The sequence below is a fragment of the Sorex fumeus genome, unplaced genomic scaffold, assembly GCF_029834395.1.
Source record: "Sorex fumeus unplaced genomic scaffold, SorFum_2.1 ptg000095l, whole genome shotgun sequence".
Taxonomy (NCBI): domain Eukaryota; kingdom Metazoa; phylum Chordata; class Mammalia; order Eulipotyphla; family Soricidae; genus Sorex; species Sorex fumeus.
The window spans coordinates 5,829,831-5,853,810 of record NW_026606152.1 but is presented as its reverse complement, the minus strand read 5'-3'; the positions used below and the strand labels follow the sequence as shown (position 1 = coordinate 5,853,810).

At 41.2% G+C, this 23,980-nt stretch overlaps 1 protein-coding gene across 1 annotated transcript in view; it reads left to right on the top strand.

The window, feature by feature from the left end:
• Positions 1-23,980, top strand: part of LOC130040708 (kinesin-like protein KIF20B) — a 128,773-nt gene that overhangs the window by 5,627 nt on the left and 99,166 nt on the right. Inside the window, 9 exon segments of the mRNA XM_056132705.1 lie at positions 443-670; positions 2,589-2,715; positions 3,536-3,607; positions 3,711-3,857; positions 5,187-5,347; positions 9,059-9,202; positions 9,252-9,364; positions 20,765-20,869; positions 23,006-23,203. Of these exon segments, the coding sequence (XP_055988680.1) occupies positions 443-670; positions 2,589-2,715; positions 3,536-3,607; positions 3,711-3,857; positions 5,187-5,347; positions 9,059-9,202; positions 9,252-9,364; positions 20,765-20,869; positions 23,006-23,203 (1,295 nt within the window).

Below are 23,980 nucleotides of genomic sequence, written 5' to 3'. Positions count from 1 at the left end.
TTCACCAATCTTTAAAATGTGTATTGTCTGAAGAAATACATCAAAAGCTTTTAAATTTTAATCATTCCTATTGATTTAATTTCTTTAGTGACAGTACAAATCTAGAAAATGATACTTAGTATGAAATGTCAATCTAAAGTTTTATTTAGAGCATAAATAGCCCTTTACTAGTTCAAATATCTTAAATTCACAAGACAATTTTTTTTCTTTGTCCTTTGACTTTGGTTTCAGTTTGGTTCATTAGAATATTTCCAAAAGGAAAAGAAAGATAAGCCAAACTTTGGTTGACAAACAGATATCTGTTTCATCTGAAATCTATGAGCTGCTGTTAAATGATTAAGAATACTTAGTTTTCAAATCTAGGAGGCTTGTTCTATCCTGTTATCTTGTTTTTAATGAGTTGCTGAATTGTTGTGATTATCCTTTTTAAAATTTTTTGTAGGGAGTTCGACGAACTCTTTGAGTACTTTAGAGTTTGAAGAATTTATGAAAGATTGTGAACAGTCCTGCTTGAACATGGATGATAGCATAAAGTTTTCTATTTGGATTTCTTTCTTTGAGATTTACAATGAATGTATTTATGACTTGTTTGTTCCTGTATCTTCTAAGCTCCTAAAGAGAAATATGCTATGCCTTTCTCAGGATGTAAAGGGCTATTCTTTTATAAAAGGTATAGTAATGAGTACTTTTTATTTTATTTATTGATTCAAAGTTCCTTTCTAGATTTTGTTAAAGCTATAAGAAATCAAACCAAGGAATAGATCGATAGTACAGCGGGTAAGGAATTGGCCTTGCATGCAGCTAACCTGAGTTTGATCTCTGACATCCCCATATGGTCCCCCAAGCACTGCCAATAGTTATTCCTGAGTGCAGCGCATTAGTAACCCCGATCATAATGATCCCCCTCAAAAAAAAATCAAACCAGAAATTGAAATTATTTTATTCTTTTAAAATTCAAGATAAAAAGATTGTGTTTAGGAAGTATGTTAATTAAACCTGAATATAAAGGGCTCTACTTGAGTGTTGCCATAGCGTTGCCAAATATCCCTAATTGGATTCACAAGTGGGAAAAGCTGTGAGTTTTCATATTATTCTGCCCTATAACAGTGTCCAAATTTACAACTATCGAAATGCTATTCTCCCAACCTGCTCCAGCCCCTGAACAGGCCATTTTAAATGCTTAGATAGGGGACAAAATGATAGTATAGTAGGTTGCCTTGCATGCAGCCCACCTGGGTTCAATTCTAGGAGCCCCATGTGGTCCCAGCACCCACCGGGAGGACAGAGACCCACCTACTCCAGCACAGAGCCAGGAGTAGGCCCTCAGCATCTCTGGTATGGCCCAAAAACAAAAATAAAAATAAAGTGACTTGTTTTCAGAGCAGTGGTCGAGTGCATGTTTTGATAGTGAGGCCCTGGGTTTGGCTCTTAGAGAGAGGGAGAGAAGGAGAGGTGATAGAAAATCTTACTCACAGCGTATCAATACTGTCGTGACTTAGTACCTGCATATCTATATAAATATGCACACTAATACATGCATGTATATTTATGCCTCAGATTTTATTTACTATAAAGTATAACCTTTGTAGTAATATAATAATTTTGATTTGGGGGCAATACTGGGCAGTGCTCAAGGACTGCTCCCAGCCTGTAGTGCTTGAAGGACCAGGTGGTGCTAGAGCTTAAGCCCTGTGCTCTTTGTCACATCAGCTGTCTCTCCAGCCCCACCTTTTTTTTAACTTAATTTTACATAATACTGATTATGACTGAGTAAATTTTGTTTTATGACTACTTAATTTTAATCTGCATTGTCTCACCGCTATAGGCTTAAACTATACTGTATTTTTCTTTTATGTTCTGGATTCTACTTCTAAGGAAAAGATTTTCTGTTTGTCAGACTATATAAGAACTTTAACTTTGTCACCCATTGCTTCTTTTGCAAACCACAACACCCAATAAGAGAGAGAGAACAAAAGGAAATGCCCTGCCACAGAGGCAGGTTGGGATGAAGGGGATGGGGGGTAGGAGGGATACTGGGATCTGTGGTGGTGGGAAATGGACACTGGTGGAGGGATGGGTATTTGATCATTGTTTAATTGAAACCCAAGCACAAAAGTTTGTAAGTCTACAACTGTACCTCATGATGTCTCACTAATAAAAATTAAAAAAAAAACTTTAACTTGATGTCTGTGACATTATGTCTTCCTTTTCTATACCTTCTAATAAAATAGTGAAAAGCTGAGTTGATTCTACCTCTAGGGCATATATTTATATGACTTTATGTTATATGACAAATGCTGTGTGTTTTTTTGATCTGTACCTTCTTTATTTTATCAAGATCTACATTGGATTCTGGAGCGATAGCACAGCGGTAGGGCATTTGCCTTGCATGCAGCCAACATGGCCGACCCGAGTTCGATTCCTCCGCCCCTCTCGGAGATCCCGGCAAGCTACCGAGAGTATCTCGCCCGCCCGGCAGAGCCTGGCAAGCTCCCCGTGACGTATTCGATATGCCAGACACAGTAACAACAAAGTCTCCAATGGAGACGTTACTGGGCCCGCTCGAGCAAATCGATGATCAACGGGAGTGCCTTTACCTTTACCTTTACATTGGATTCAAGTGTGTGATTCCAAAGAAGCATACAAACTTTTAAAACTAGGAATAAAGAATCGGAATGTTGCCTTTACTAAACTGAACAGTGCTTCAAGTAGAAGGTAAAGAAGGCATCCTTTGGCATAAACCCAAAGGACCTAGACTATTCTATGCTAATTTAAATAAAACTAATTAAGATTAAAGTAAGTATGAGGTTATCTGCTGTTAAGTTTTTTCACAGACGTGCAGAATACTGTAACATGAAGTGCACTCTAAAAATAAAACTTATCAGGAACATTTATTCTTGGATTTACTAATTTGTCTCCCAGGTGCTTTTCTTTATGTTAATATCTAAGCTTATTCCTTTCAGAGTTGCAAGTATTGGTGATTTTTTTTTTTTTGCAGTTATCCCATGAACATAGCTTTTCTGCAACCTGGGTTTGCCCAGATCTTGAGGTTAAGGGAAGAGGGAAGGAGTTAGAATGTGAGACAAAGTTAAAACAAGTTTCAGCAATGAGATACTTCAAACAGATTTCTCTTAAGATGTAAATAATCCTGTCCTTCTTTTCTCAGTACATCGTGAGGATATATAATCCAGACAAGCATATATATAGGTCAAATGGCATAATTCTAAGAGAACTGTGTATAATAAATACCATTTAAACTAAGAGTATGATCTTTTTGCAAGCAAATTGAGATTTTATTGTTACTCAGTTTAAGGCATGTGGGCTAAGTGAAATGAAAGATTTCATTTTATACGGGTGGATGTATAGGTGACACTTAAGTACTGAAGTGAGCTCTCTGGCAGCTAGTTAGAAAATATACTACTGGAACCATGACTCGTATCAGGACATAAATAGATTTCTTATTTAGTTAATTGCCTCCTAGAATATTTTAATGCCAAAATTACGAATAAAAGATAACATTTGATCTTTCTTTTAGTCACAGCATATTTACTATACGAATATTGCAGATCAAAGATTCTGAGATGCCTCATGTAACACAAGTCAGTGAGTAAGTTGGTCATACTTTAAATTCTTATTATTTTGAGTTGTTCTGTTTGAAAAGCCTTTAAAGTTATTTTTGTTATTTTTTTCTTTCTTTTTGGTTCTCTCAGACTGTCATTGTGTGATCTTGCTGGTTCAGAAAGAAGCATGAAGACACAAAAGGAAGGTGAAAGGTTAAGAGAAACTGGGAACATCAACACTTCTTTATTGACTCTGGGAAAGTGTATTAATGTTTTGAAAAATAGTGAAAAGTCAAAGTAAGTGTTATAAGTGTTACTAGCATATTTAGTATTAAAATACTTAAGCTTTTAAAATGTTCTTTTTCCTTTGTGGAGGGCTCACATGGGGGGGGGGGGTCACACCTGGTAGTGCTGGAGACTACTTCCAGCATTGCCAGCTTCAAGCACTACTCGGAACCAAGTAGTAGATGGAAACTGGGGCCCGGACATGCAGAACATGCATTATCCCTTTGAGCTATCTCCCCGACCCAGAAAGTTTTTTCCTTAACCTGTTTTTTTTTTTTATGTAATGACAATGGCTTATGATTGCTTTTTTTTAATGATAGAAATAAAACACAAGAGCCAGAGAGATGTACAGCTAGTTGGGCACTTGCCTTTCACGCAGTCAATCTGGTTGATCCTCCACATCACGTATCCCCTAGCACCGATAGGGGTGATTCCTGAGCATAGAGCCAGGAGTAACCTGAGAATCAATGGGTATGGCCCAAAATCAAAAAAAAAAGGAGAAGAAGAAAGGAAACACAGTCTCAATGTTAGTGATTTGCCAAGTAAATAAAGGTTTTCATAGAAAATACATGTCAGTAGCTAATAAGCTTTTCATGATGCTGGTTTGTTCATTATAATTATGCTCTAGATGTGATTGATTTCTGCCTAGGCATTTTAGGTTGAGTAAATTATGAATTAGTCTTCATCACTAGTAGTTACGGTTTTTGGTTTTCGGACTACACTCAGCTGTGCTTGAGGATTACACCAGTCTTGTGCTCAGGGAACCATATAGTGCAAGTGATTTAATCTGTTCTGCCCACAAGGCATGAGCTCTAGGCCCCTGAGCCACCTCTCTGGCCCGTTCCTAAGTGTTTAATGATATGTATTATATATATATAAAATTGCTCTACATTGCTGAACACAACCCAGTTTGGTATTTTTTTTTAACATTCTGCCTAGTGGGTTAATTGTGGTGGTAGTTTTTTAAAAATATAAGTAAGCAAAAAATTATTATTACACGAGTAACTAATTTCTAGTCTAGAATTAAAATCTATAATAGATTAATTACTTCCCTGTAAAATTTATTAGAATCTTGACTTCGCTAGAGTATGTTTTGGTGTGTGTGTGTGTGTGTGTGTGTGTGTGTGTGTGTGTGTGAGACCCCTGGCAATGCACAGGGGTTACTCCTGGCTCTACGGTCAGGAATTACTCCTGGTGGTGTTTTAGGGGACCATATGGGATGCCGGGGGTTGAACCCAGGTCGGCTGCATGCAAGGCAAACGCCCTACCTGCTGTATCATCACTCTGGCCCCTCACTTGATTTGTTTTAACTTAAAGTTCTTGTGAAACTTTTTTTCATAGGTTTCAACACGTGCCTTTTAGGGAAAGTAAACTGACTCACTATTTTCAAAGCTTTTTTAATGGTAAAGGGAAAATATCTATGATTGTCAACATCAGTCAGTGCTGTTTTGCCTATGATGAAACACTCAATGTGTTGAAGTTCTCAGCCATTTCACAAAAGGTAAATATATTCAAGTTTCCATAGAACTTAATAGAATATCATTGTGTTTTTCTTTGTGTAGGTAAAAAAAAAGAAATTGTTCTTTTAATTGTAAACCTAGGAAATTATTGAAATTTTTTTTGTTGTTGTTTGTTTTGCTTTTTGGGTCACACCCAGCAATGCTCAGGGGTCATTCCTGGCTTTGCACTCAGGAATTACTCCTGACGGTGCTTGGGGGACCAAATGGGATGCTGGGAATCGAACCCGGGACAGATGCGTGCAAGGCAAATGCAATATCTGCAGGGGACCATTGATGGATATTCTTACACTAATTTTCAACTTAGCCATCTCTCTGGTTCATTTAGTAATAAATTAGGAGGTCCTGTTAGGATGAGAACTTAACTGAAGAAAGTACATGTTTCTGAGCATAACTTTGCGTGTGTAGTTCACTTTTTTTTTAGTTGCCCTTCTCAAGGATTGATCCTTATGTGTTCTGTGGGGTTTTTTTTAAGGCAATCAACTTGTCATTTTACTTAAAATTTTTAATTATTAGAGGACAATTCTTTCCATTTATTAAAAATCACCTTTGAATTTTTGACAGGTTTGTGTTCCAGAGTCTTTATTTTTTTTTTTTTATTTATTGAATCACTGTGGGAAAGGTTACAAAGCTTTCAGGTTTATGTCTCAGTCATGCAAATATCAAACACATTTCCCTTTACCAATACTTATTTTTTACCATGAAGAACCCCAATAAAACCCCACCCCCCACCCCTCCCCGTCCCTGTGAGGCAGATGAATTCTAGTTAACACTCTATCTGCTTTGATTAGATTCATTGTTTCAATAAAAGATTCACCACTATTATTTAGAGTTTACCCCCCCCCCCAAATCAGACATGCTGAAAAAGCATTGTGAAGTGATTTGCTTTCTACAGCTGGGTTCAAGAATTAAATGTTGGTTTTGGATTTCTGCTATTTTACCTATTGACCCTGGAAGTATTTCTACTGAAAGTCAGATAGTTAAGAAATTGGTTTCTGTGTTCTGGACTCGTGGCCGTGCTGGAGAGCCGCTCGCGGGGGGCAACCGGTGGCCTCGGTAGGGCGTGAAGGGCGGAGCGAAACGCCCCCCTTCCCATGAGGTTTTAGTCACCCCCACACTCCCGGCTCATACCTGCTGTCCACAAGGCTCCCATGTGGCTGCCATCTTTCTTTCCAGAGAGGAGAGGGCGAATGGGGCAACACCCTTTCCCTTCCAGCAGACTTGATGGGCTGGATCAACGCATAGTCCGTTCACTTTTCTGCTCCAAGCTGCTGGGTTCTGCATTAAGTCCTTGTGCTTCTGGGGCCATGGCCGTGCTGGAGAGCCGCTCGCGGGGGGTGACTGGTGACCTCGGTAGGGCGTGAAGGACGGACCGGAACGCCCCCCGACCCATGAGGTTTTAGTCGCCCCCACTCCCCCGGCTCATACCTGCTGTCCACAAGGCTCCCATGTGGCCGCCATCTTTCTTTCCAGAGGGAGGAGGGCAGAAGGGAGCAACACCCTTTCCCCTCTGGGCAGAAATGATTGACTGGATTAACGCATAGTCCTTTCACTTTTCTGCTCCAAGCTGCTGGGTTCTGCATTAAGCCCTTGTGCTTCTGGGGCTGTGGCCGTGCTGGAGAGCCGCTCGTGGGGGGCAACTGGTGACCTCGGTAGGGCGTGAAGGACGGACCGGAACGCCCCCCTTCCCATGAGGTTTTAGTCGCCCCCACACTCCCGGCTCATACCTGCTGTCCACAAGGCTCCCATGTGGCCGCCATCTTTCTTTCCAGAGAGGAGGGCGAATGGGGCAACACCCTTTCCCCTCCGGCAGACTTGATGGCCTGGATCAATGCATAGTCCATTCACTTTTCTGCTCCAAGCTACTGGGTTCTGCATTAAGTCCTTGTGCTTCTGGGGCCGTGGCTGTGCTGGGGAGCCGCTCGTGGGGGGCAACCGGTCACCTCGGTAGGGCGTGAAGGACGGACCGGAACGCCCCCCTTCCCATGAGGTTTTAGTCGCCCCCACACTCCCGGCTCATACCTGCTGTCCACAAGGCTCCCATGTGGCCGCCATCTTTCTTTCCAGAGGGAGGAGGGCAGAAGGGAGCAACACCCTTTCCCCTCTGGGCAGAAATGATTGCCTGGATTATCGCATAGTCCTTTCACTTTTCTGCTCCAAGCTGCTGGGTTCTGCATTAAGCTCTTGTGCTTCTGGGGCTGTGGCCGTGCTGGAGAGCCGCTCGTGTGGGGCAACTGGTGACCTCGGTAGGGCGTGAAGGACGGACCAGAACGCCCCCCTTCCCATGAGGTTTTAGTCGCCCCCACACCCCTGGCTCATACCTGCTGTCCACAAGGCTCCCATGCGGCCGCCATCTTTCTTTCCAGAGAGGAGAGGGCGAATGGGGCAACACCCTTTCCCCTCCGGCAGACTTGATGGCCTGGATCAATGCATAGTCCGTTCACTTTTCTGCTCTTAGCTGCTGGGTTCTGCATTAAGTCCTTGTGCTTCTGGGGCCGTGGCTGTGCTGGAGAGCCGCTCGTGGGGGGTGACTGGTGATCTCGGTAGGGCATGAAGGACGGACCGGAACGACCCCCTTCCCATGAGGTTTTAGTCGCCCCCACACCCCCGGCTCATACCTGCTGTCCACAAGGCTCCCATGTGGCCGCCATCTTTCTTTCCAGAGGGAGGAGGGCGGAAGGGAGCAACACCCTTTCCCCTCTGGGCAGAAATGATTGCCTGGATCAACGCATAGTCCTTTCACTTTTCTGCTCCAAGCTGCTGGGTTCTGCATTAAGCCCTTGTGCTTCTGGGGCTGTGGCCGTGCTGGAGAGCCGCTCGTGGGGGGCAACTGGTGACCTCGGTAGGGCGTGAAGGACGGACCGGAACGCCCCCCTTCCCATGAGGTTTTAGTCGCCCCCACACCCCTGACTCATACCTGCTGTCCACAAGGCTCCCATGCGGCCGCCATCCTTCTTTCCAGAGAAGAGAGGGCGAATGGGGCAACACCCTTTCCCCTCTGGGCAGAAATGATGGCCTGGGTTAACTCATCGTCCGTTCGCTTTTCTGCTCTAAGCTGCTGGGTTCTGCATTAAGTCCTTGTGTTTCTGGGGCAGTGGCCGTGCTCCAAACTTAACTCTGACTTTCAGGGAGAAAGATTGGGTGGTTTACTTCTCATTGATCACTTTGTATACAGAGAGGTGTCGCGCGGCCGCATAAGCGGCCGCACGGTTTTGAGAAAAAGTCCTCGTTCCCGCATACTCGAGCTGTGTTTGCAGAGGCTTCTGGTCACCGGGGTTCCATCTGGGGGAGGCGGGATGTGGCACCTACTCCATCTGGAACTTGCGGGTGATCTCGGCTCTTTTTGGAACCTGTTTTTTCTTTTTTTTTTTCTTCCGGGATCCCGCACCCTCCATGTGTTCCTTCTCTTATGCTGAACGCTTCAAAGATGGCGCTGGGGGGGCGGGCTGTGGGCGTGACTTCCGGAATCAGAGGTTACCTGGGAGGTGTAGTCCGGCAGATTTGAGAAAAAGTCCTTGTTCCCCTATACTCGAGCTGTGTTTGTAGAGGCTTCTGGTCACCGGGGTTCCATCTGGGGGAGGCGGGATGCGGCACCTACTCCATCTGGAACTTGCGGGTGATCTCGGCTCTTTTTGGAACCTGTTTTTTCTTTTCTTTTTCCCTCCGGGATCCCGCACCCTCCATGTGTTCCTTCTCTTATCGTTCCAGAGTCTTTAAATTCCTCTCAAGAGAAATCTTTTGGATCTATCAGATCTTCTCAAGATGTATCACTAGACATTAATAATTCAGAAAATAAAGTATTAAATATAAAAAGATCCACTATTGCATGGGATCTCCTAGGTTACTTTCCCATGCAATAGTGGATCTTTTTACATTTAATACTTGGAAGATGAAGATTTGGTTGAAGATCTAGAAAAAAATGAAGAAAAGCCAAGTATGGAAACTGAACTAACTGATGACGATCTAGATAAAACAGTAGAGGAAGCCAATATAAAAATAAAAGTACTTGTTGCCAGGGCTGTACAGAGAGTACAGTGGGAAGGGCATTTGCTTTGTATGTGGCCAGGCTGGATTTGATCTCTGGCATCCCATAGGGCCTCCAGTGCCTGCCAGGATTGATTGCTCAGAACAGAGCCAGGAGTAAGCCCTGAGCAGGGTGTACCCCAAGAGGGAAAAAAACCTACCGCAAAAGTTCTATTTGTTGCGTTTATTAATTTTTATAATGAATATTTTTTTCATAATAAAAATATTTAATCTCTTATAAATCTTACTTTCTAGGTATCTGTAATGCGTGATGAAGAGAAATTAATGAGGGTTAAAATTAATGAACTGGAGAAAAAGAAAAACCAGGGTTCCCAGGAAATAGATATGAAACAGCAAATCATTCAGCAACTTACGGTAAATTTTGCTTTTAAGAATGGCTTGAAAAGATTCTGTTGGCTTGCTCTTCAAGCCCGTGTTCTCCCTGAAACACATCTCTGCCTCTTTGCTTCCTTGTTTCCCATCTGGGGAAGCTGTATTCTAAAAACACACCGCTTTTCCTCCCCTCACATCTTTCTAAATAAGTTTCAATAAAAACTGTCTTGTGGGCTGCAAAAGTAGTATAGCATTAGGGCACTTGGCTTGAATGCGGCCCAACCTGGTTTGATCACTGGCAATCCCCTATGTGGTATCAGGATGGTGTGGACCTCCTGCATGCAAAGCATATGCTCAGCCCTGAGTTGTCTCCTATCCATAAAGTATAACGGGTTTCTTCCCATTACACTTCCCATTCTCCCTTTTTACCAAAGTGAAAGTCCCATTGTTAAGTATTTCTGTGTGTTTTAAGTTATATTTTAATTTAATTCATGTTGCTTCATTTTTCAGGAGCAGTTAAATAACCAAAAAGCAGAAGAAGCTATTCAACAGTACAAGAAAGTATGCAGAGGTCAGAAACAAATCCCTGATTCCAATAATAAAATGCATTTATCCTTTCTCCTTCAAGCCCATATTCTCCCTTAAATATGTACACATCTTGCTTGCTTGTGTCAGTGCGTCTTAGTTTTTTTTTTTCCCCCACTCTGGAGAAGAAATATTTCTCCTTTGTTCTAAGTAAGTTTTGTTCAGTAAAAATCACCTTGTAGGGCCAGAGGGATAGCACAGTGAAGGGTACATTTGCCTTGTACACAGCCAACCTGGGTTTGATCCCATATGGTCCCATTATCGATCCCCTGAGCATTGCTGGTGTGACCCAAAAAGCCAAAAAAATAAAAACTATCTTGCTTCACTAAAAATATATATTTATTCCCAAATTTTCTTCTTTTAAGAAGCCAGAGAGAGAGAGTATAGGGGTTAAGGCACTTGCATAGCATTCGGCCAATCCTGGTCCAATCCCCAGCACCACAATGATCCCCTGAACACTCCCAGGTGAGCTCCTGTGCGCATAGCCAGTAATAGCCCTGGGCACCACTGAGCCATGGCCCCTACCCCTTCTTAAAAGGACATTGCCTGTTGCATTATGGTCCTCCCTAATCCGTTATAGTTTTGTTTTGTTTTTAAAGGAAAAAAAAACAAACTTGGGAGCCATTCGTGGCTGTGCTCAGGACTTACACCTGACTGTGCTCAGGAATTCCTCCTGGAGGGACTTCCGGGACTATATGAGGTACCTGGGACCAAATCAGAATTAGCCACATGCGAAGCAAGCACATTAACCCCTGTTCTGTCTTTCCTGTCCTGTACTGTCTTAAATGTAACTGGTATACAGATAGGAAATAAGTGCAAACTATCACGAAGTATTTCTCATCCATTGTTTTGCCTGACGTTTATGTGTCATTTTTGTCTCTAGTGTGTGATGTTCTTTCCACTTACCACTTATTCTCATATGTTCTCTCAAGAACATTTATTCTCTAAACCTTTCCTCCTTGAAAGTATTCCAGAACATTATTGTTCTAAGTGATTCTCTTTCTGATGGTAAATAATTGATTGTCCATTTGACAGTCATTTATTCTACTGTGATAACACATAGGGATAGCTATCTCTTTTTCTTTTTCACTTTTGTTTTTGTTTTTGTTTTTGGGCCACACCCTGGTGTGCTCCTGACTCACTCCTGGTGATACTAGAAGACTATCTTCCATGCTGGAGATCAAATCATTGTCAGCTTCTTACAAGGCAAAGCACCTTACCTTCTATACTATGTCTCCAGCCCAAGATATCTACCTCTTAAATGTATTGAAGTTGTTTGATTTGTTGCATATTTCTGAATTGTTTTGTGATATGTTATTTGGAGGCAATAACATTATCTTTTTTTTTCCCTTTACTGACCCTACATTTAAAATTATAGGTGGGGCTGGAGCTATAGCACAGCAGGCAGGGCGTTTGTCATGCACCACCGACTCGGGTTTGATTCCCAGCATCCCATATGGTCCCCTGAGCACTGCCAGGAGTAATTCCTGAGTGCAGAGCCAGGAGTAACCCCTGAGCATCGCCGGGCGTGACCCAAAAAGCTAAATAAATAAATAAATAAAATTTTAGGTGATGGTCATTAGTTAGTATTGCCACTTTATTAATTTGAAGTGAAATATAAAGTCTGTGCTTCTAATTGAGTGTGAAATGTAAAGATAAAGAAAGGGTTCGGGGGCCAGAGTGGGGAGGGCATTTGTTTTGCATGCAGCTGACTCCGGTTCAATTCTCAGCATTCTATATGTTCCCCAAACTTCGCAAGTAGTGATTTCTGATCACAGAGTCAGGAGTAAATCCCAATTTTGGCGTGTGGCCCCAGTACCAAAAAATAATTTAAAAAATAAAGGAGTGTCTTTGAATAAATTTATGATTAGTAACATAGTATGAATCTGTTTGTAAATCATGCTTATGAAGGAAATGAATTACAAAAAATTAAGACTTCTTTAATAATCCTTAAAGGAATTCTGTTTTATTAGCACTCCTGGCAGTCTGGTGTCAATGAAATGAGGCACAGCAAATCATGTATACGATTTGTTGTAATTCTTTTGTTTTAACTTCTTTATGTGCCCTTAATTAAGGAAATCATATTTGAAGATTTGTGTCATTTTTAATGTCACTTTTTTTTCAGGGGGTAGGAGTTCAGCTACACTGGTGATGCTTAGGGATTACTCCTGGCTTTACACTCAGGAATTATTCCTGATAGAGCTGAAGAAACTAAATGGGGTACCGGGTATTGAACCTGGGTCAACCTGGAAAGCACCCTATCCACTCTGGCACCCAGAAACAACTTTTTTTTTTGACTGTTTGGGTCACAGTCAGTGATGCACAGGGGTTACACCTGGCTCTGCACTTAAGGATTACTACAGGCGGTGCTCAGGGAACCATAGGGGATGCTGAGAATCAAACCCAGGTCAGCGCGTGCAGGCAAACACCCTACCCTCTAGTACGACGGTAGTACAGATAGTACCCTACCTGTACTATCACTCCTGTCCCCAGAAACAACTTTAGTAAGACTTGTGGTACTGTCATTCTAGAAGAGCAGAAGTAGCAACTATAAAAGTAATAAGTATTCAGCAATGACAATTTTCAAGAAGAAATAATTACATGTCAGGGAAATGGCTAAAGGGGCTTGCCCCAGTTCAGTCTGGCAACACATGGTTCCCCATGCATAGAGCCAGAAATAGCACCACCAGGTCTGGCAAAAAATACCAAAAATTGAACAAATTTAAAGGAAAAATATTCCTGTGATTTTTTTTTAAGATTGGGGCTAAAAGTGTTTTTAGGAGGAAAAAGTCTTAGTTTTTTAATGTTAGTATTAAAAATAATAGCTTTGTCAAAATAATCCTGTCAAAAGTAACAGTTTTTCTAAGTTTCATGATTTATGCTCAGTTTTTTTTGTTTAAAAATTTGTTTTCCTTTTTATTTTTGCCATCATTCTTGTATCTATCTGTACAGCTGATATTTATTTGATCTATTGTTTTCGGCATTTGTCAGTATTGAAGATTCAGTAACGAACAACTCAAAGTTTCTACCTATATAGAATTCACATTTTTTATACTTAATCAAATTACATTTTAACTTTAGAACTCAAAAAGTCAATTATCTGGATGGTATGTATTAGTGCTGTTTCTAAAAAATATTCTCCCCTAATTTTTTTGAACCTAGGTCAGCCACATGCAAGGCAAGCACCCTACTTGCTGTAGTATCACTTTTGCCCCTAAAATAGTTTTATCTAAGTAAAATTGTATACTAAAAAAAAGATGAGGACACAGACACAATAAGTGTCAAAAGCTCAGTAAGCTTCAAAATGAGTTATAGGTATGATTTTTTTTATCTGTATTTGACTATTAGAGGAAAATTCAGTGAATGTTTTATTATTAACTTAAATGTGGGTGATTTAAGAGCTAGAAATTGTTAATATATAGTTACAAATATTTAATATATATTGAAATAATATGAAGAGAAAATTTTTTTAATTTATTTATTTTTCACTGGCTTAAATATCACAGGGCCAACCAAACATCTCTCATTAGGGCTCTCTATACATCTTGGGTTAATTTCTCAGGGAGGTTTCCCCGAAGTGGGTTCCTCAATCAAGATTTGGACTTTTTTTTTTAAGTTTGGCTTTTTTAAAATTCAATTTAATTAATTTATGTACTTGCTTTTGGGGGGGTCCCACCCGGCAATGCACAGGTGATTACTCTTGACTCTGCACTCAGGAATTACTCCTGGCGGTGCTCAGGGGACCATTGGGATGCTGGGAATCGAACCCGAGTTGGCCGCATGCAAGGCAAACGCCCTGCCTGCTGTGCTATCGCTCCAGCCCCTGGAGAGGAAATTTTCAAGATACAATGTTAAGTTGCAGTGTTTCTGTCAATAAGAATTATTTTTCAACTAAGTCTCACCTCTGTCCCATTCTTTATATCATCTTAAATGTTTAGATCAATCAATAGTATGATCATATCACTCAATGCATCACTTTTTTTTTGAGAATTACAGGCTGTTTTTTATAATATTGGCATGTATATTAGGAGCTGGAGCAATGTGTCTATAGTGTGTAGGGCTCTTGCCATGCACACAGCTGACCTGGGTTTGATCCCCAGCATCCCATATGGTACCCCCAAGCCCCACCAGCAGTGATCCCTTGACACAGTCAGAAATCATCCCTCAGCACTACCAAGTAGTGCCCAAAGACAAAAAAGTAATAATTTTTTTAAGATTGGCATATTTTAAAATATAATATACCTGAACACTATGTAGTGGGTACCTGAAAGTTCCTTGTAGTAGTTGTTCTTCCCTAAAAACTTAACGTGTAGCTCTGGGAGTTGTATCAGTTGTATCAGTTCTCCTTGGTCTCTTCTTCTGGGCTTTGGTGATTTCTTGTCTGTATCCCACGTGTATTTTAAAACAATTTTGTTTTTAAATCAGAATTGGAGAAATTGAAAGAAAGGTACAAAGATCTGGAAACCAAAAAAGATCAAAGGTCAAATAAAGAACTTAAGGATAATGAAGATTCACTTAGTAAAAAGCTCAGTAAGCTTCAAGATGAGTTACAGATATGAAATTTATCTGTATCTGACGATTGTATTTCCATTAGAGGAAAATTCGGTGTATGTTTTATTATTAACTTACATATGGGTGAGTTAAAAGCCAGAAATTGTTAGTAATAGATATTGAAATAATATGGAGAAGAGATTTTCAAGATACAGTGACAAAATGTCAACGTAAACATAATTATTGGGTCTTTTTTTTCCATAATTTCAGGATTAATCCTTTAATTATCTTTTTTTGTCTTATTGCCTGTTTTTCATTATCATTTCTTTTTTTATTGACACTCCACACAAGTATTTCCCTCATCCATTTCACCATAGTGCTGTCACACAATCAAAAAAGAGACCTCTGACTTTTCCCCCCATTTCCCTTCTTTTTTTAAATTATTTATTCATTTATTTTTGTTATATTTATTTATTGAATCAGGGCTGGAGCGATAGCACAGCGGTAGGGCGTTTGCCTTGCATGCAGCCAACATGGCCGACCCGAGTTCGATTCCTCTGCCCCTCTTGGAGAGCCCGGCAAGCTACCGAGAGTATCTCGCCTGCGCGGCAGAGCCTGGCAAGCTCCCCATGACGTATTCGATATGCCAAACACAGTAACAACAAAGTCTCCAGTGGAGACGTTACTGGGCCCGCTCGAGCAAATCGATGGTCAATGGGAGGGCCTTTATTGAATCACTGTAAGAAAAGTTACAAAGCTTTCAAGATTAAGTCTCGGTCATACAATGATCAAACACCTTTCCCTTCACCAGTACTGATTTTTCACCACCAAGAACCCCAGTATACCCCTCCTCCCACCCCTCCCAATGCCTGTGAGGCAGATGATTTCTACTTAACTCTCTACTTTGATTACATTCATTATTTCAACAAAAGATGCACCATTATTGTTTAGAATTTCCCCCCAACAATCAGAACTGCTGAAAAGGCATTGTGAAATACTTTGTTTTCTATAGCTGGTTATGAGAACCATATGATGTCGCGCGGCCACTATTGAGATTTTGGATTTCTGATATTTTACTAGGTAAGTCTGGAGGGATTTCTGCCAAGAGCCAGATAATTACGAGATTGGTTTCTGTGCGTCTGGTGTTGTTTGCCAACTTCTTTGTTTTATTTATTCATTTTTCACATACAGGTGTAACCATGTAATAATTGTTTATCACTTCCTATTTCATTGATTGTACTTAGTATGTAGCTATTTTATTCCAAATGGCACAATTTCATCTTTTCTAATGACAGTGGAATTCTTAATGTATGTACTTTAGATTCTTTGTCCAGCCATCTGATATTAGGCATCTCAGTTGATTCCATGTTGGTAACTACGGTGAATAATGCTGCTGTACATAGAAGAACGGATATATCTTTTCAAATTAGAGTTTCCATTTTCCTCAAGCAGATGCCTAGGAAAGTATATCTATTTTTTACTGCTTCCTCATCAAACACTGCTATGGAGAAGATGAGCATTAGGAAATCATCTTGACTATTATAAATTTTTCAAATTTTAAGCAAGAAAAGAATATAACATATGAAAATACAATAATATATTCAAAACTATAAAGAAGACTATCTTTGTCTTTTTCATGTTCTGCTTCATCGTACTGTATAGAATATAACATGGGGTTCTCTTTTTTTCATGGGATTTACAAAATACTACATAAGGTTTTTATACATTTTGTTAAAAGTACATTCTAACTAATTTTGAGTTAAAACATTAATGTTTTTAATTAACATTAATTAACATTTAAAATGTTTTTTAAAGATTGGGGATTTAATCTACATTCACTCTCTAGAGTCAGAAATTAAGAAAAAAACAAAGAACTACTTTCTTTTGTAATGTGCTTATTTACTTTTTTATTGTGAAAAACTCAAAAGCTGCTAGAACATCACTAGTACAGGGAAAACATACTAATTGTGAGAGTTCATATAAGGAGTATTAGTATACCTTTCCTTATTCTTTTTTTGGTGGGGGAATCTTGGGAGGCCATATCCAGCAATAATCAGGGGTTACTCCTGGCTCTGCACTCAGAAATTACTCCTGGTGGAGCTTGGGGGACCATATGGGATACTTGGGATCAAACCCTGGTCAACCTTATGCAGAGCAAATGCCATATCTGCTGTACTGTCGCTCCATTCCTACTTTGTTTTTTCTTTTTTCTTTTTTTTTCTTTTTTTTCTTTTTTTTTCTTTTTTGGGTCACACCTGGTGATGCACTGGGGTTACTCCTGCCTCTGCACTCAGGAATCACCCCTGGTGGTGCTCAGGGGATCACATAGGATTCTGGGAATCGAATCCGGGTCTTCCACGAGCAAGGCAAACACCCTACCCTCTGTACTATAGATCTAGCCCCTCCATTCCTACTTAGCATTATTCTAAAATGATGAAATCACATATCTTAGAAGTATATTTTATAATCCTGGAATGAACTGCCATAGTTTAACTAAAACAGTGATTTTAGAAGTTTTAAAACAGCGCCAGAGCAATAGTACAGTGGGTAGGGTGTTTGCCTTGCATATAGCCAAACCTAGGTTTGATCCCCAACATATCATATGGTCACCCCTAACACCTCCAGGTATAATTCCTGAGTGCAGAGCCAGGATCAACCCCTCAGCACTGCAGAGTGTGGCAAAAAAAGTTTTAAAACATGGAGGAGCACCAGAGTGATAGTACAGTGGCTAGGGCATTTGCCTTGCATGCTGTTGACCTGGGTTCAATCCCCAAGACTGTGAATGGTTCCCTGAGCATTGCCAAGGGTGATTCCTAAGTGCAGAGTCAATAGTAACCCCTGAGCATCGCCGGGTTTGACCCAAAAACTAAATAAATAAAAAATAAAACAACAAAAAGTGGGAAAAGAACCAAGAATGCCCTGAGTTTAATCCCTGAACCTCCCTGGCCTCCCAGACACTGCCAGGAATGACCTCCTCAACTACCAACACCACCTTATGTAAGAGTTATGTAGATCGATTTGGGATGCTTTGGTTGTTTTTTTTTAAGACATAGTGGTTTTTGTTTGTTTTATTTTTGGGTCATACCTGACAGTGCTCAGAGGTTACTCCTGGCTTTGCACACAGGAATTACTCCTGGAGTTGCTCAGGGGACCATATAGGATGATGAGGATTGAACCACCAGGGATTGAACCCAGGTCAGCCGCATGCAAGACAAATACCCTACCCACTGTACTATTGCTCCGGCTCCAAGACATAGTGTTTTTTGTTAAATCAAGTTTTACTTGAATTTTAGGTACTTTGGGCGATGGGGGACCAGTGGTAGAGGCTCACCTGATGGTGTTCAGAGCTTATTCCAGGTTGCATAAGTGCAGAGCATTTATAAGCATTATAAAAATAGATTATTGGGTGGCTGAAGGCTATACGTAGCTGTGCTAAGGAATTACTATTAGCTCTGTGCTCAGGGAACCTGATGTAATCCCTGAGGTCCAACCTGAGTGAGGCTTATGTAAGCGCCTTACACACTGTTTTATCCCTCCAACTCCTAACTGTATTATTTATCTATACAGGAATACAAGCAGAAATATATAGCTGATAGAGAGAAATGGTTGGAAGAAAAAATGATGCTAATCACTCAAGCAAGAGAAGCTGAGAATCTAAGAAACAAGGAAATGAAAAAAATTGTTGAAGACAGAGAACGTTGTTTAAAGCAAGTGGTTGGTAACAATTATACATTCTCTGCATGTGTCTCCTCTGCTTTCTCCCCTTTTCTTCGTTGCTGTTGTGATTGCTCTAAGGCCCTGTGTCTCATACACTTTGGTTGCAGTGCTTACACGCAGTTGGTTATGGCACACCGGAGATCGCAGATTTTGTTGTGGTGCCAAGGATCACAAACTGCAGTGCTGCTGGGATTACGCTCAGCACCATGGGGGTGGCACTAGGGACCTCCAGGTTCTGCCTCAGACCCTCAAGAAAGGCTCTGAGCCACATCTCCAGGCCCCAGCTGCTTTCCTCGCTGGGGTCCCTTGGAACAGCTAGGTGCTGGGGCAGGAGACTCATTGGGTCTCATTCTCCTAAAGAGCCTTGAATATAATCTCAGGGCTAGGACGAAAGAGACGTTACTGGGGCCTGCTCGAGGCAATCGACAAATAACAGGATGATGAATGAATGAATGAAAAAGAAATAACTCATTCTCCAATGTTTTGGTCCTACCTTCCCTGTAAATTTAATTGGGAAATAAGTAATTTGTAATGTAGTCCGTAATATACTTTAGGATGGTGGAATGTGGTTTCACTTCAATTCCTGCTGATATTTAAAATATTGGTGGCATCCTACTTTTACTATTTACTAAAGAAAAAAACTATTTTAAAATAAACACAATGTATATCATACAAAATCATTCAGAAGCTAGATTGTTGGGGCTGGGAGCCCTTGATAAACAGAATTCTTTTTCTTTTTTTTTTTTTTTGAGGGGCACCTTTGGTACCCAGAGGGCCGCACCCAGTGATCATTGGCCAACCAGACCTTTTTTGTTGTACCTTGTTTTGGGGGGAGTGTGGGGAGGCCATACCCAAGAGTACTCGGGGCTTACTCATGTATGTATCTGCACTTAAGGGTCACTCCTGATAGTATTCTGGGAACCACAGTGGTCCCGGGGATTGAACTTGTGTTGGCCATATGCAAGACAAGTGACTTCCCTGTATTGTCACCCTGCCCTGGCCAACAAGACGCAGTAGCCCAAGAATATAGCACTACTCGAGGGGCCAAAGACTACCAGGACCACCCAGCAATACCAGGACCACACTTGGTATTGGGGGCTTCAAAGGCTGTACCTGACAATGCCAAGGGAATAAGGGACGCATTTTACAAATGTTCCTTCTCCGAGAATCCCATCACACCCCATCTAGATCTAGTCTTTCTGGAATACATGACCTGCACTTAAAATTTTGCAGCTCAGGGCCAGAGAGATAATATAATGGGTAAGGTGCTTTCCTTGCATGCAGCCAACCCGTTTCGATCCCCAGCATCTCGTATGTTCCTCTGAGCACTGACAGGAGCAATTCCTCGGTGACAATCCAGGGGTAATTCCTGAGCATCACCAAGTGTGATAACCCCCTCACTCCCCCCAAAAGAAATTTTTATGAGGGCTAGGCAGAGAGCTCAGAGATGGAATGCACAGAGCCTGGGTTTAATTGCTCTGGTACCACATGGGCCCAAGATTAAGAACAATCTGATAAATCTCTCTAAATACTTTAAGTGGGGTTTAGGAGTAGAATATATCCTATGACGAAGAAAATGGGCTAGAGATTATACAGCACAGGGAGGTTTAGTTATCAATTTGGTCTTTACTGTTAGGCTGTCATGGCCTTTGCAAAAGTCCTCTAGCTTTATGGGCTGGAATGAGAGTAAGTTAGGGTGCCTGCTTTGCTGGGTTCAATCCTCATACTATATATGGTCCACTGAGCCAAGCCAGGAGTGATCCTTGAGCACAGAACCAGAAATAACCCCTGAGCACTGCTAAGTATGACTAAAGAAAAATGAAAAGGATCCTCTAGTTTTTTTTTTAATTTGTGTTATTAAAGAAGTTTTGAGGGCTAGAGCAATAGTATAGTGGATAGGGTGTATGTCTTGCATGTGGCCAACCCAGGTTTGATCCCCTACCCTGTATGGTCCCCTGAGCACTGCCAGGAGTAATTCCTGATGCAGAGCCAGGAGTAACCTCTGAGCATTTCAGGTGTGGCCAAAAACAAAAAAATCAGGCTGGAAAGTTACCAGCCTTTCCTGAATTTCTGAAGATGTAAGAGGGGACAAAGGAAAATTAGGTGGTCATTGAAGAAGTCTTGAGTAGAAGATTTGTTTAATCTACCCAAGTTGTGATTTTTATGTTCTTTGGGTTTTTTTAAGGTTAAGTAATTCAATATAATATAATTTCTTGTTACGATGACTTGTTGTTTTAAATATTCTTACTTTAGGAAACACAGACCATGGATAGCAAATCTAGACCTGAGAGTTCAACAGATTCTGGCAGAGCTGACCCCCAGTCAACAAGTTTTGAAGTTTGTAGCAATGAAGTCGAGGTGCGTATATGGTGTCACGGTCCTTTACCCCCTTCTTCCCTTTTTTTGGCAGCACCAAGGATGGCAGTCCCAGGGCTTCCCCCAGGGCAGTGCTCTCCACTGAGCCAAGGCCTCCACAATCCATTTTTATCCTCTACCTTTGGCCTTTAATTACTGAATAGCATTTGCAAGGTAATTTGTCAGTTTTTGTAAGTGTTATTATGTAGTTTAATATACAGTTATATGATCTCTGGGGTCTGGGAAAGTAATTAAGCTTTTCAGGAGTGTTGAAACTACTTTGGGAGAATAGATTACCAAATGGATATTATTCTTTCCAAATTATCACCTAAAATAGCAGCTGCATAAGTATAAACAAACTTGGGGAATCAAAAATATCTTTAGGGGGCTGGAACGATATTATAGCTCGTAGGGCACTTGTCTTGCACGTGGCTGACCCCTGGGTTCAATCCCCTAGACAATTATGGGTCCCCTGAACTTGCTGGGAGTGATTTTCTGAGTACAGAGCCAGGAGTAACCCCTGAACATTGCCAGATATGGTCCAAAATTTTTTTTAAAAAGTTATAAAAGATAAGATAGAGATGATTATTTTTTCTTATAAGAGTTTTCTTTGGGGGGGGGGCGGGGGCTGGAGCGGGTAGGGCGTTTGCCTTGCACGCGGCTGACCCGGGCTCGATTCCCAGCATCCCATATGGTCCCCTGAGTACCGCCAGGAATAAATCCTGAGTGCAGAACCAGGAGTAAGCCCTGTGCATTGCTGGGTGTGACCCAAAAAAACGCCAAAAAAAAAGTTTTCTTTTGGTTGGGGGAGGAACAAGGGAGGGTCCATTCAGTGATGCAGTATCCAAGAGACACTGCAGTGCATGACATCATGTCTGGGGCCCTCCAGATCTAAGAATACACTCTAGCCCTTTGATTTATTTCCCCAGCCTCTGCAGAAGCATCTTTTTTTTTTACTTTTTTGGGTGATTATGGGGGGAGGGCCTCGCAAGTGGAGTTCTAGAGCCAGTCCAGGTGATACTGTGCCAAGAAGGCCATTTGGTTGAATGGCTGGGGCCCTGTGTTACCAAGAACCATCAGAACCATCCCAACAGTGCTCGGTCATGCAGGTGGTGCTGGGCTCAAACTGGGGTCAACATGTGCCCTAACCACTATTGTTATCTCCCTGTCCCTGAAATGTTTCTTTAATAAGCATTTTATTAAATTGTATGATTGGGTGGGGGATTGTTCTTGGGTTTAGGTTTGGTTTGGTTTGGTTTGGTTTGGTTTGGTTTGGTTTAGGGAGGGGAAGTTTTGGAACACACTTAGCGAAGCTCAGGGGTTACTCCTGGTTCTGCATTCAGGAATTACTCCTGGCAGTGCTTGAGTAACCAGAAGGAATGCCAGAGATCAAACCCAGGTCAGCTTCATGCAAGGCCTTACCTGCTGTACTATCACTCTGGCCCAAAATTGTATTGATTTTTAATGATATACAATAATTTTGTCAATGAACCTCAGTAATTCACAATGAGATTCCTTAATTTTCAGTGGACTTTAGATTTCTGTGTATCATTTTGAGAAATAAATAAAGAAATTTTCTAATTGTCTGATAGTAGATAAAAATTTTATTCACCCCAAGTTTTGAAGATAAAATTAATACTTCATATGTATCTTTGAGCACATTTATTGGTAGCACTCAGTATTGAACCTTGCTGATCTGCTGCTATATAGATAGTATGTACAGGCATAGATCTAGAGGTTGTATAGGGACTTCAAAGAAGACATGATTGCCGTTCTCAAGGAATAAGGAATCTGGTAAGACTTTATGTGCTTGCTATGTTTGTTTTTGTGCTCACTAAGAGTTTATGTGCTCACTATCAAGGCAAAGGTGCCATAGGGGGAGTTGGAGAGATAATATGTGGGTGAGCTACTCACCTAGCACACAGCTGACTCCAGTTTGATTCCCAGCACTGCAGAAGATGCCCCTGAGCACTACCAGATGTGATTCCTGAGTACCACCGGTGTGGCACCAACGGCTTACTCCTGGCTCTGCCATTGCACGTCATTCTGGGTGGGGGCCCTTTTCAGTTCTTTGTCTTTTATCAGTGCTTATGAGAGTTGATGTCAATTCATACACGGCAAATAAAGTTTTTGTTGTAGGATGGATCTGGCGTCATTGACTCTTGTGAAGTGTCAACAGAAAATAATCCAACAACTCGATTTCCAAAACCCGAGTTAGAGATTCAGTTTACCCCCTTACGGCCAAACGTAATGGCAGTGAAACACCCCGGCTGCTCCTCACTAGTGACAGTTAGGATTCCCAAGGCCCGGAAGAGGAAAAGTAGTGAAATAGAGGAGGTGAACTTTTTTTTTTAAAGACACCGTATTTACAATATTGATACTGGAAGGGTTTCATGCAAAAACCACTCCAATGCTACACCCTACACCAGAGTGTCATCTTCCCTTGGCTGTATCCCAGAACCCACCTGCTCTTCCACCCGATCCCCTCTGCAGTGGTGTGCTTCCTGTTAAAGACCAGTTCTCAGTTTCTATTGTCTTTGAGTATTTTTGTTTCTTTACTACATTACTTTATATAAATAGGTGAGGGAGATTATTCTGTGCTTATTCCTCTGCTTCTGAGTAACTTCATTCACCATGATACATCCAAATATTGGAGATATTTATTTAATATTTAATGGGTAAGTAAATTACTAAATTCTGCTCTTACAGAACAGAGTAGTATTTATGGTATAATTTATATTTTATACTCTAAGAATATTATCGCAGGGCTAGAGTGATAGTACAGCAGGTCGGCATTTGCCTTGCATATGACTGATCCGTATTCAATTCCTGGCATCCCATCTGGTCACCCTCAGAGCAGTACACCTGGGGTTCACTCCCAGCAGTGTTCAGGGAACCACAGGGGCTGCTGGGTATTGAATCCAGGTCTGCTGCATGCAGGGCAAGTGCCCTACCCACTGTACTACTACTCTGGCACCAGATATATTAACTTTATTGAAAATCATACCTGTAAAGATTTTGTAGAAGATTCTTTCAATACTGATTCTAAAACCAAATATTCTACTGTGTTGAATTTAATAATAGATAGCTTAAAATAATTACTGAAATACATAT